General features: G+C 42.3%; 1 protein-coding gene across 1 annotated transcript in view; it reads right to left on the bottom strand.

The window, feature by feature from the left end:
- Nucleotides 1-14,534, bottom strand: part of LOC138579912 (formin-I-like) — a 1,210,893-nt gene that overhangs the window by 180,173 nt on the left and 1,016,186 nt on the right. The window contains exon 12 of the mRNA XM_069650137.1: nt 8,371-8,523. Within this exon, the coding sequence (XP_069506238.1) occupies nt 8,371-8,523 (153 nt within the window). The remainder of the gene's footprint in view (nt 1-8,370; nt 8,524-14,534) is intronic.

Genomic DNA, 14,534 nt, shown 5'->3' with positions numbered 1-14,534 from the left:
ACAAATGTTGTGGCAGGGACATGTGATATAGTTCTTTCTGCTGAGTTTTTAGTGACAATTTGATGTGATTAATTAAGCTTTGTTTTTTAAGTTTCACTAAGCTGCCTTCAAAATCTGTCACTCTATATCTACCCTTGTTTTCATCGGGTTTTATATTATTTTTGTATGCAAAGTTTTGGGCTATGTGGTATAGACACATGGTTTCCAAAGTGGTACTCCTGTTCGGATAGTATGTGTCTAGTAAATTGTTTTTCAAAATCTCTTGGTTGTTGGGATCATTTGTGGTTATTGTTTCTATGTCCTAATATGATTTGAGAACTCTTTTTCTACATTTAGCAGGACCAAGACTTAGCCATACTATCTTTTCAGATTTTCCATACAAAGCAGTACCGGTTAAACAATCTGCAGCTTCGTAGGCACCACATTCTCTATTAGAGAGCATTTTTATGCCTAAACTGTACAATTTCTGAGATAGTGTTTTGTCTGATGATAGGTCATTCCAGAGGTCTTGAAGCTCTGTTTTTTCTGCTTTTGTTAAGTAGGCTGTAACATATCGTGCAACTGCAGTGGAACTGTCTGCAATGTACTGCACATCTATGTTTGCATTCCATAAGAGGGCAATGATTGCATTGTAATCATTGATATATGTTGATTCTTCTGTTCTTTTTATGTAATACGTGTTCTTAGGTGATTTACCTTTAACACTATGTCTAACTGAGGACATGAAGTTGTTCACTTCACCTGTTTCTGTAACTGGTTTAGGGAAACCAAAGCGGCATTTGGTGTAGTATTTCCCTTTGTTTTTGTATTTGCGACGACAATAATTTCCACATTTGTGTCTTTGAAATTGTACAAATTGTGCATGAAGGTCACTATGTCTCGTTTGTGAAGGGATTTCACAAGTGACATATGTTTCGATGAACTGCAAAACAGTGGCATCACTGTCCTGACCAAATTTAGGAGCAACTTTAATCCATAAAAGCATGTGGATATGTGGTGCTCCTCTGGCTTGGTATTCTTTTCTCCAAAAGAAGTGTTGCACTTCTCCGAGAGGAGGAATAGTTTTATTCCAAATAAAGTGTAGCATAGCAATTAAACAATGGTGAAAATATCTTGAAACATTAACAGGATCTAGAGAGCAAAGTTCTCCAGGTGTTAGTATATCTATGTTTGTTTTCTTTTTGTTTGATATGCGTAGGGAATCATGTCAATCTTCCCATGCATATTCTGCACAACTTAATGTAACAAACTAAGTGGGTGGTCCAAGGTTTCTGATCATACAACGTACATCTCCGTGACGTTGGAACTAGTATTCTTTCGTACCACGCATGTTTGCAAACAGATTTGTAATGCTTGTTTGTAAAACCTCATCTTTTTCTTGCACTTTTTGTATTAATTGCGTAGCTGACATATTTTGAAAGTGGGTTCCCGATTTCAATATGAGTGCAACTCCGTAACATAGAGTTGCTAGTTCACTTTCAAAGAGTAGATGGAATATGTATTCCATATTTTGTCTAAATCTGGGATGTTCAGAATACATTTGTAATGAGCGGTATTGTGATGCTGTTATTTGAGTGGGTCTATCATCGTACCTTCCTCCTTTGCCAGTAGGAAATAGTACAGGAAAAGCACGTGCTTCCATACTTTGTTCCCATATGCTCATTGGTGAACCTTTGGTTTGTCGCATTTGGTACGTTTCTAGTGCATCATCTATGCTGACATTAGAGTGCAATGGAGGAATTGTATAATGGTCTAAAATATTGGATACTGCAGCAGGATCCAGAAGTTTAAATTGACCAGTTTCTGGTGAGTCTTGAATTATTTCAGTTGTTTCCCTTAAATTTACTTCAATATTTATTTCTTTGTAGTATTCATTATTGTCTTTTAGATATTGCAAGGCTTGTCTAACCTAGACAATTAAAGATTGCTCTATTGGACGTTGCACTCCTAGAGTGTCCACATTTTCTGTCAAATCTAATAGTAAATAAACTACTTTGCCACAAATGCCTTTCACCAATTCAGAGGGAGGTAATTTTGCTGTTTTTGGTTGAAGGTGTATTATTGCTTGAAATGGGTGCACTGTTTGAATTATGATGCTCTCATGCAAATTGAGTTGTTGCAGGGGTTTTGGTCATGGAAAAAATTCCAAGTTATTTGTGATAGCACGTGAAGGAGTTTGGTTGTTGTCAAGTTTTGTAGTGCAGAAACTGCAAAGTATTAAGGGATCACTTATTTTGTATTTGTTCTCTGCTACAAGGTAGAGAGCTAATTCAAACCATTTGGAATCTTCATTGTCTTTTATTTTGTATGTTACATCTATAGACTCCGCCAATCCGCCAATCTGGTTTCCACCCCAGACACGGGACCACCCTACTTGACCTGAAAAACCAGATGAACGATGCTAGAGACATGGGTAAACCAGCACTTCTCCTACTCCTTGACCTATCTGCGGCCTTCGACCTCGTTGATCATGGCGTCCTATGCCACCACCTTTCCTCCACTGCCAAATTCTCACCAGAGGCCACAGCATGGATCACCTCCTTCTTACAAGACAGAACCATGCAAGTATTCTCTGACCTAGCCACCGCATCTCCAACCATCATACTCTGTGGTGTGCCCCAAGGCTCCTGCCTCTCCCCCACCCTATACAACATCTTCACACGACCCCTCTTCCTCATCCTCAACGCTATGGGCATCTCCTACACCAACTACACCGACGAGACTCAGATCCTCCTCACACTCACAGGTAACTATGACACTGACTCCCTGGCCCTCAACAACCTCTACAACACCATCCAAGCCTGGATGGCAGACAATGGACTATGCCTCAACTCTGACAAGACGGAACTCTTCCTGGTAGGTTCCTCCGACACGCTAAAAAATCTAGATGCCCAATTCAGTCACTTCACCATTGACTCCATTAAAAATCCTGTCTCAGATTCTGTCAAAACTCTGGGAGTCTACCTTGATTCCATGGATAGACAAGTCAACACAATAGCCTCCGCAGCTGCATATCATGCCAAACTTATCAACGCAGTCAGACCCTTTCTCTCCAAAGAGAACTGCACCAACATAGCCAGAGCCATCACCGGCTCTAAGCTAGACTACTGCAACATAATCTTTCTAGGAACCTCCAATAAAAACTTAGAGAGACTACAAGTAATACAGAACAATGCTTTCCGGGCAGCCCAAGGCATTGCTAAAAGAGAGCACATTTCTGAGGCCAGAAAACTAGCCCACTGGCTCCCAATAAAGGAAAGGATCGTATTCAAAGCTCTGACACTGACCCACAAGTGCATTCACCTCACTGTTCCTGCCTACCTCTCACAAAGGATCCACCCCGTCTCCACTACCAGGCCAACCAGATCACCGTACACCAACATGCTCTCTGTGCCACTAGTAAAAAGAGTCAGAGCGGGCGGATCCAGCTTCCCTTATCTCGTGCCCACTCACTGGAATGCCCTACCTCCCACTATCCGAGGTGAGGCCTCCCTTACCACTTTCCGCAAAACTTTGAAAACTACCCTCTTCACATAAGGCCCGACACATCAGCATGAGTACTTATCATATAAGTTGTAATATATAACCAAATGCAATATCTGTAACAACAGTATGATGTTTTGTAGTATTCATAATGTGTCAACAACCGCTATCATGCCTGTACCCTGTAACTAAGTTATTGCAAGTAACAGCGCCTCAATGCCCCTGGGCTGCTTGCGCGCTATATAAATACAAATAAATAAATACATTGTTTTTGTGTTACTTTTGTAAAAAGTTCTGCGGCAACACACACACACATGGTTTAGTACTTCAGCGGATGTACTTTTAAATTTTAGTATTTCTTTTTTATATGTGAGTAGTAGAAGGTTGCCATGTGCAGAATTGTTGCTAGCCTGGTCTAAAGCTATTGAATTTTGTAAGTGGATTTCACTTCCATGTAGAAGAGTGCTATTTACATTGGCTAGTTCTAAAGCAGGACTTTTAGCGTAGTACAGTTTATAGACTAGATTTCTTACAGTTGAATGATGTGTTGATATCATTTTGATATCATAGAAGGTGCTTTTGCAAATAGGTCCTGAAATGCAGGCCAATGAATGTCCTTGTAGTCCTGTGTATTTGCGCACTGGACAGGTATCCATATTTTGCAGCACTTTCATTTTGATTTTGTCTTTACCTTTCTCATACTGATTGAGGATCTGCCGTAAAGATTTGAAAGATTTGTTGGGAATGTTACACATTGACGTGCATGGCCATTTGTATACTGGACGTTCTGGATCAGTCGAATGGAGAGGTAATTCTGAGTAGTGTGGGGATTTTTTGTAAGCAGTGTTTCATGTACCATGATGGTATTATTCATTTTTTCATAACCTCATTGACTGCTATGGATGGCAATAGTGTTGGTTTGGTTTTGTTTGTATGCTTCTTCATTAAAATATGGTTCTGTGGTCAAGTTGTGACTCCATTCACCGCCACAGATATTTAAGAAGTTATTTTTGTTAACATTGCGTTTATTGAGATGTTTTTTTTTTGTAGTTTAGTACTTATTTAGTACTTATTTTTGTTAGTGGTTTCATCCTGTTTAAAACTAAAATAAATAACTTCTGCGGCCATGCACCCAAGACTCTAGGCCCTGGCCACAACCACCACAGCATATCACACCCATGGTGGCTTATAACTCAGTATCACACCCATAGATTGAAAAATGTTAACTGCGACATATACTCAATTTTAAAGTCCGCTGACACCACACGTGTCCTTAGAACAGTTTCAACTTGCCTGCGCACAGCACAGATGGGAATACTATCCTTAGGACACCCCTCATTTTCAGTAATTAAGAGCATGCCGGACAGCGCGGCCATGGCTAATCCATCAGTAGCACCTGCCACCTAAACTAATACAATATTTCACCCATCTCTTCCTCCCTAAACCTCCCCAAGCACTCTTGCACACCAAAACACTCCCCAAAACTGCATTTCGCCTCTGTTCGCCGCCGCTCTGTCAGCGGATCCAAGATGGTAGGCGCATCGGAACAATCTAACGCACATCACAACTACACAGCCACTACTGTGGCTGTGTAGTCAGTGGTTGCAGAGTTCTCCCCTGCATGTTCTTTATGATAATGTCTCCGCAGAAAAAATGGTGCCATTCTTGCATGGCAACATTTTTGCGGGGTCATATCACATGGAATCCTTGAATTTTATTCATACAAACGTAGACACTGAATATTATTGCACAATAATCAATTTGATGTTAATTTCATTGAAAATCCTATGAATGATTGAGTGTTTTGGATATCGGAGTAATTTTAGGAAACATTTTACATTCAAATATGGTAATGTGTAATGATATCAAATATTTGGTTCCTCTTTTAACAAATTATATCTAATTATGTTTAGTAATTAATGCATCATGATTTGACATTTTATGAAATTGCTAAATTAAGTAATAATGTTACTGATGTTGTGAAAAGATATTATGAACTATAACACACTTATAATAAATAAATAAAAACATATGTTAAGAACTTGCCTCTTATGTGCGGTACGCCTGTATTTCACCAGCTGGAATACCAGCAGGGCTGACTCCGCTCCTAATCTTTCTCAGTGCTATAAATTGGATATTATGGCGTACCATTCAACTGGGTTATAATCTCAGCTATTATTATCACTTACAATCAGGAGTCATCTATTATAGGTTTAATTTAAAAAGGAGTTATGTTAACATTATCAGTATGTCATTATCGAAAAAATATTCTTGAATTTTCTTCTAAATGAAGCGTGGCTGGTTATGGTCCTTAGCTCAGGCAACCATGCATTCCATGCCAGTCCTCCTGGAAGGCCAGTGACATTTGTAGCTTCACAATTAATAGTCTTGATTTTTAAAATAGAAAAGTGAGTCTTGGTGGACATTGCAATGCATCCTTGCCCACAAAGCAGTTCCAGTAAAGAACCTCTGAATTGGAATTGCAGGGTCCTCTCACTTTGCCCAACACACACATTTGCAAACAGTTACAAACGTACATGTCTTGATAATCTTGGATATTGGGAACTACTTCAGTCCAGCCTGGGCACATACATGTCCCTCATCAGATTCTTCCAGTTCTGGAATTGGAATCTTTGTGATCAACCACAACAACCAACCTAGGTTTATATCTCGCCTCCACAGACACTGGGCCTCATTACGACCCTGGCGGTAAGGGGTTAGCGCCATCGTTAGCTGCGCCGACCCCTTACCGCCAATCACGAGTTCCCTTTCCGCCATGGCGGATTTTACACCTGCTTCTAGCGGGTGTAAAAATCCATGGCGGTAAGGGAACTTGGTGTTAATTACGCCACCGTAATTTACGGTGGCGTAATTAACGCCTTCCCCACTCCCATTATGCCCTATGGGGCAAAAATGGGAATGGGGAAGGGTAAATGGGGATTGGGGATTTACCGCCCCGCCAAGGTCGGAATGGGGCGGTAAATCCCCTTACCGCCATGGTGTTAACGTAGTTAGCACCATGGCGGTAAAGTCACGGCCCTGGCGGTAACTTTCCGCCAGGGTCGTAATGAGGCCCACTGTATCTACCTGTGTTAATAAAGAGTTTCTGGAATCCAGCAACACCCACAATTCTGATGTAGAAGTATTGGGGTCCAGGGTTCATCCGTGAGCTGTCAGCAATTGAGGAGTTCATGACTGGAAAAATTGAATAATCACCAATATCTAGGACCTTTTCCAAGCATGAAGTGAATGCGTTTGCCACACGACACACCCACTGTCCCCTTCAAAAAAAGTCAAATGTTTTGCATGCATCCCGCCTATCTGCACAGTGAACAGGAGGGCATGCAACACACTCTTACGGTAAACTGTGAACAATTTGAAACCAAAGACTCGTGTCACGTGATCTGCGGTGTGAGATGCAGCACGTAAGAACAGCGTCAGCGAATGGTGATCGCGTGAGGGGCTATTTCTGCGCATAGCATCGGTTTTTTTCTCGATAAGAATGGAAACTGGACTAAGTAATGTCTTGCTTATAATGCTGCTGAGTAACCGTGTGTTATGATTTGTAAAATAAATATAAACATACATGTGAAAAAAAAAATCATATTCAAACCTGTATAAAAGTTTGATGTATTAACGGAATTAAGGGTTGTCAAAAGCGGGACCACTTAGTGCCATTTAAACATATGAACGATGGATGGGGCCCTATTCAACTCAGACATTTAAACATAGTCACTATATGAAATTATGCAAATCAAGATGTGAATGAAGGGAGGAGAAATGGAGGGAATTATGGACGAGGGAAAGAAGAGAAAACAAAAACGCAAGGAAGGACGAAGTTGGAAGGGAAGGAGGCAGGAAGGGAGGGAGGGAAGCAAGGAAGGAAGGAAGGAAGGAAGGAAGGAAGGAAGGAAGGAAGGAAGGAAGGAAGGAAGGAAGGAAGGAAGGAAGGAAGGAAGGAAGGAAGGAAGGAAGGAAGGAAGGAAGGAAGGAAGGAAGGAAGGAAGGAAGGAAGGAAGGAAGGAAGGAAGGAAGGAAGGAAGGAAGGAAGGAAGGAAGGAAGGAAGGAAGGAAGGAAGGAAGGAAGGAAGGAAGGAAGGGTAAATAATGAAACGTCGATTGTGCACAGGGAAGAGTAGTGACAGTGAAGGAGAGCAGGAAGCTAATTTCAACGTCAAAATGTGCCCCAGCAAAATGTTTTTCAACCCTACTTATAATTTGTAGTGCTCAGCTCAGTAAGTTAGATTTCTGTCAATAAGTGCAAATCCCCAACAGTTTATCTTTTTCTCTTTGTGTAATACTACTTCCCACACAGTAGAAGCCCCCCCCCCCCCCCCCCACACGCACACTCTTGTCCAGTCATTGTAGTGCCTAAGGTTCACGTTGTAGTTTGCATTCTCCCAAAATATTATTGGACTGGACATTGGATTCTTTAGGGGAGCCAATACAACATGCTGGAGAGTGTGTGTGAAGTTGTAAGTATCGGCATGACTGTGCGGGTTTACAGTTTGTGCAGAGCTTCCACAGAGAAGTAGCAGGTGCTGGTGCAGGGAGTGTTCCATGAGTGCGTTTTCAATGGAGGCTCCGGGGGAAGGTTTCTTGGCACGATCTCAAATGCTACTGACATCGCCCAAGTGGCCGAACCGATGCCCGTTGCTAATCTCCAGTTGCAAGTTCTCGAGACCACATAGCTCATGGCAACGGCATAGTCTGTTGCCATGCTATCCGGTCCTGAAGGCAAGAGTTGCACCACTGAATTCACACATCCAATGCATTTTTGACTTTCACTCATCTTTCATTTTAGGAAAGAAGGATAAGCAACCTTGTGCAATAAAAACATATGTACAAGTGAATTCCATCAGTATTTCCGGCAGAATCTTTGCATACCTTTTCCAGACTGGATAATCGAAATCCATTCGCCTTTTCTTTTCCGGCATTTTCGTTTAAGTAGTTTCCTATTGCTAGAATGTAGCCGAGCACCGCTACGAATGACTGGCTTGCCAGCAGTTGTTGACAGGCCTTCGTGATCTGAGATATTAGCTAAAAAACAATTTTAGAACAAGTTTTAGGTGTAAGTGATTTTGTCCAATCAAAGCGAAGCATTCAAAGTTTATCTTTGGCGCACATGAGCACATACGTGCAATGTAATATGTACAGTAAAACAGGCAACAAGTACTTTGTTATGAATTAATAATATCCACCAACACATGGCGGTCAGGCTCCTACTAGTGACATAAGTGACAATTCTCAACTTGTTCTCCATATGCATCCACCTGCGTACCTAGCAGATTCTCTCGTGTCATGCAGTTTACTCCCAGAATGCAGGGAGTGGCATGCTGGTGAGGGGCTCGGGTATGTGCCAGCACATCACGGATACAAAGAGACACCTGATTGGAACTTACTTGTGACTGATTGCCACGTCACAAACAAAATGCATTACCAAGTCCAATACCCTCAGGTCAGCGACGCAATCTCACCACAATTCCAGGAGTAGCAGAAGTGATGTTAGTCATAACTATATGCAGTACCCTTTGGGAACACCACACACAATTAAGACTACAAGTGACAGTACAAATTCAGCTTTGGTACAAGCCTGTACTACAAAGTAAAGTGGTAGCGATGGCTGAGCAGCCAGACTTATCTCAAGAGCAAGTGAGCAGTATCAATAGTTACACAAAGAACAGCAATTACTATGATTCAAATAAACACTGACTCAAGGTTTCTGAGTAAAAGAAAATACATTTATTTACACATCAGTTGTAAAACGTTTCACTAAAGTAAAGCAGTTGAAAAATCACACTCTTAATAGACACCACACCACTCCCAATAGATTTTGGACAAGTTAAGCTCAAAATGAAGTAAGAGCAAAATGGCACTCCAATAACTTAAAAAGGGAGGGAAAGACACAGTTAGATACACATTGACCAGCACCAACAGGGGTAATTAAGCAGGACAATCTAGAAAAAGGAACTACGTTGAGGGAATCAAATCAAAAGTGCTTAGGGCCAAAGTCAATAGGACAAAAGTCTTTTGCTCAAGATCACACAGTTCAGGGTAGTTCGCAGTTAAGTCTTTGCCAAGAGTTCAGAACGAAGTTGGCCAGCAGAAAAGTTAGTTTAAATAGAAGAGAAGGACAAGCCCTCGGATTGGCAAAAGGTTTCACACACCTTCGCCGTGGCTGAACGAAACAAACAACCGGATTTGAACAGAACCTTTAAAATGAAGAAGCAGCTGTAGCTGAGGCGGATTTTCTTGGCAGGTCCTGCAGGCTCACGGTTCCTGAAGTGACTGTCGGACTAACACGAAGTAGGAAGACTGGAAGGTCCAGCACTGCATAGGGAAGAAACCAGCAGCAGACCAAAGCGACAAATAAAAGGTGCGCTCCTTAAAACCCAAGCAGGGTCCGACCTTCCTGGCTATCCGGTTCACCTTAGCTCTGTGCAGCAAATTCTACCAGAGGAGGGAGTCCTGGCTTGCAGTTTGGGTGAACTGGTTGGTCAAGGGAAGAAGACTCTTGGAAGATCCACTCTGTCGTTGGAGTCTGAAGATTCGGACCTGCAGCAGGGCTTCACCAAGCAGTTCAGTCATTGTACGGGTCCTCTTCTGTCGGCTCTCTTCGGTTCTTTCGTTCCAGTGGTGACTCTGCCTTTCCAGCCCCAGAGACCTGCTGTTTATGCAATTTTCCCCCATTCACCCAGCCTGGCTGTCAATCACACCGCCGGGTGGCTGTCCTGGCGGGACAGTCAACTAGCCAATCAAACAGGAGTGCAACTTGGGTTACCAAGGGAACCCATGGCAGGGGTCCCAAAACCCCTCCTTCACATCCTGCCTACCCAGACTTTCAGGCACCTAAGGAGGGCTTCTGTGCAGAAGCCCGCGAAAGGACAGCAAACAAAGGAACCAAACCTGGTTTGACACGCAGAGAAAAAAACAAGAAAGTCTTTAACAAAAAAAAAAATGGCGAATAAACCAAGCCAGAACCAGTCCCAGAAAATGGAGTCTCAGTTGGGAAGTCTAAAAGACAACCCTGTGTCACTGCACTGAAGGTGCTGCGTAACACACAGTAAACACATGATGCCTGTGGAGTAGGTGAGGCTCCACAGTCTCTGAACACAGGAAAATGTTAAATGCACACAGCAAAACACATGTAAGAAAAAGGCTCACACTCTTACCAGGTGAAAAAAAGAAATCCTAGAAATCCAGCAAAGCTGCTGAGGGACTCAGTAGGTAAGGGAAATTAGCCATTTTGGAGAATTCTCCCTAACAAGTGACATCACACATCCCTAGACCGCCGGTGACATCACAGGAAGTGATGTCATTTGACCCCCCCAAGTGACATCACATGAAGCAGACACAACCTTTCACCCCTCCACAAAACAGGAAGTGACATCACATAGCATTGATTCAAAGTACACTACGAAAAATATGGTTACAATATCACTGTAATGTGATACACACTTCATTCAAGAATGGATCACCATATGTATCATTAATATCAGTGTGTATAGACCCATATTACCAAATTATGGTCAATGCAAGCAGATGTCCAAGGTCAAATGATAATGATGTGTTATTATATAGCACATATGCTTAAGTGCTTTATATAGAACAAATGTACATGTAATATCACCCAACCTTTGTTGGTACTCATTTATGAACGCCAGAAAGATGAAAAATATCAAAAAATAGACCATAGGCGCCCCTCTGTGAGAATGAACACAGCTAAATGACCTGTTCTTTGGGAAGGTGCCCACTTGAGAGTCTGAAGCCACATTTTAGCTCACTGTAGCTTTCACAGAAGGGAAATATCCATCTGCATATCCATTTTTGTCCCGCCCACATGGCAGTCCAGCAGCAAAATGCTATGACAATTCTATTCAGAACAAGAGTACCAACAGCAACCCCATACATGTGCTTCAGCCATGTTGGGTATGTACTACTAAGTCCCACCCATCTTCCTGTCTGTTGTGGATCAAAGTGTCTCTCTGGTTAATTGAGCTCTCTGTGACTCTTGATCAAAGTGCAGGTCTCCCGTGAAGCTTGTGTCGATAACAGACTTTCTGTCTCCATCAATTCACATACGTCTTCCATCCAGAAGGGGGTCTCACTGCAGGGGTTGCCTACTGTACACAGTTGTCACAGACATGCCACCCACAGCCCTTCATGCAGAGCAGTGAAAGCTAGCTTCAAGTTGACACACTGCATATCAAAGAGGTGTTGGTGTTTCTTGTCCCTTGTGTTCTGTGAGCAAGCCCCTTTGCAGGCCTACTTCAATTAACTCAGATCAATATAAACTGCCACCACACAGAACTACAATAGAACAGGGTGGATCCATGGAGCCTTTGATATTTTAATTTAGCTGGCCATGGCCGGAGGAAGGTGTTGCTTTCCCCCTTTTTGAGATGCTTTGATGTACGTGTGGCTGTCACATACCAGCTGAACATGACAGGAAGGACTGTGCCTGTAGGCTGTGTCCCCCTGGAGTACACTTGACTATGTGTTTGCTGTGCGGGGAGCACAGGAAAATGTATTCAGATTAGCCCACGCATTTTCTGATGTTGATATCCCATCATTCTATGTCTTACAAAATTTCAAAAAAGCTCAGGCGAGCACACACTCCCTGTGCAGATGTTCGAATTCCTCCCAACGTTTAAGCAGATTAAACAAATTTTGAATTGGTTTAAAATGTTTGCTGTATTTCATCATTGATCAATATGACAAATGTATCAATTTCTATAAGGAATAGATATAACTTTTGTCATGAATCAAAGTTTTCTGAATGCGCCCATTCTATTTTACGTTGAGGCAAATTATTTACTCAAATGTGTACATACACATAATAAATAACAGAATAAACAGAAATGTGGGCCAGCATCTGTCGGTTTAGATTTCTGGAAAAATCTGCGCTCACTCAAAATGCCAGATGTTTTTTATACCCTTCGGGGTGAACTGTGTCATTCATTTTTCTGAGGACTGCAAATTGCGTTGAATTACATTTCTAAATAGTTGTACTTATTTGCAGTTCCATGAAATGGAAAACTGTGGAAACTACATGAGCAACATGGTATTACAATGAAAGTGCATCATAATGTAATAATACTAGAAAAAGGTACCCATACTCAACTCGGGTTCTGTAGACAGACATGATAGCATTCTCACCAATTGCTGAAAATAAAGATCCTGTAGGTCCCTGTTCCCAGTCGCTTATCGATTGAAGTGCTTTGCACTCTAAAGTAAACTGCACTGATAATGGGCGTGTGTGGCTGGCTGAGACAAACCCTAGAGCAGACGTGGAAGGGAGGCGAGAGTTGGTGTGCTGCAACATACTGGGTCCTTCTGTCCACTCTCCCCACCTGTCGCCTCACCCTGGCACTTTGTGTTGCATTGCAGTGCAAATGTCTCAGTAGTGGTGAATCCTAGGGCCTTGAAATGTTGTTTTCAAGTTTTGTTCCTCATGTTGATATGCTTAAAATGATCTTTGTCCTGTCCTTTTATGACCACATTGATGCTTTGCTGATTTCAGGCAACTGTCTCTTACGTGGAAGGTCTGAAATCCAGGGAAAGGGGTGGGGTGTCCATATGTCATGTAGTCAGCAATGTCCAGAGGGTTTTAACAGGTGACTAAGCAAAATATGGCACAGAATCGTGGAACGGTGTGGAATTATATAAGGAACAAACTACCAGATTTTCTGATTTTATATATAGAGAAGATTAAAGTGGAAACAGAGTCCATGATGTGCCCCCTGTAGGGGTGGCATGTTATCACAACCTTTATTTATATGGTTGGGATTGGAACAACTCCTATTCTGCCCTATAACTGAGATGGAGTAGTCTTGACCATCAAATAATAAATAATGCAGTCCTAGTAGAGTTTGTCAAATCAAAATGGCCCATGTTAACAAAACGTAATACCTGCCCTATCTTGTACAAAAAGCATGAAGTGGAAAAATGTCTACAAAAGCAAAAATCAGTGTTCAAATGACAATGAGGTTGAACCAGCTCTCCTCCCCACATGGAGTAGGGTGATCCTTGTAGGCAGGATGACACACTCTGGCTCGGTTTTCAACACAATATATATAGTTCAAAAAGCCATGGATCGAGGCCTGCCTGGCCTTGCACGCTCGAGATTCTTTCTCTTCCTTCCAAAATAATGTATTATCCAAAACGTTCCCAAAAGATCCCCCGCTGTCGGGCTCAGACCTTTCACTGCACAGTTCATTTAGATCTCCCTCTGTCGGGCTTAGATCACAAGTTCTACACGCTTTTCAATTCGGGTCTCGCTCTGTCGGGCTCAGACCTTTCACAATGACTTTCACCACAAATTTCAGGTCTCCTTCTGTCGGGCTTGGACCCCTTTTGGATGTCGAAGACATTCGAAAGTCCTCCACTTCAGGACTTTTTCCTTCTCTAGTAATTCATCTTATTCCTTTTACTTTCACTGTTCATTCGCTTTCTCGCTTTAAACAAATTACCTTTCATAGAGACTTTTGAGTGGGTTACTTCCTTTCACCAGACCACTCCGTTACTTAGTGTCACTGATTTACGAGGTTTTTTTACATCAAAATTAATTCACAGGTCTGCCTTCCTTCGCATCTCATCCACACATGTGCAGCCTTCACTTGTGATATGATGTTGCTATTTAATTCACTTCATCGCACACTGGTTTCTCAGGTCAATTGACAACTCACCGGCTATGTGCGTTTCGTTCTTGTTTGTCATTTCTGGAATTTTCAAGTCACGGTTAGTACGACAAGCTTGACCTCACCTCCGCAACTAAGCCCTTCACCGGGGATGGTCACTGGAGTCTTTGAAACACAATGTAATCTTCACTTGTGGGATCTGCACTTCTCCACACATCTTTCGTGGCCTGTCGGAGGCAACAACCTCCAATAACGAAGCCTTGAGGTTTTCTGGCCATTGCTCGTGTCCCTTGGTCTCATGCTCTGCTCCAGTTGGTGTTCTTGTCCCAGATGTTCTGCTCGTTCTCATGTACCGCCTGGCTGAGAGTGTGTCTTTGGTGTATGCCTTTTATTCGTGTGAGTAGAGCTAAT

The sequence above is a fragment of the Ambystoma mexicanum genome, chromosome 3p, assembly GCF_040938575.1.
Source record: "Ambystoma mexicanum isolate Mex_15411 chromosome 3p, UKY_AmexF1_1, whole genome shotgun sequence".
NCBI lineage: Eukaryota > Metazoa > Chordata > Amphibia > Caudata > Ambystomatidae > Ambystoma > Ambystoma mexicanum.
Note: the sequence above shows the minus strand (reverse complement) of the source record. Positions and strands in the feature narration are given on the sequence as shown.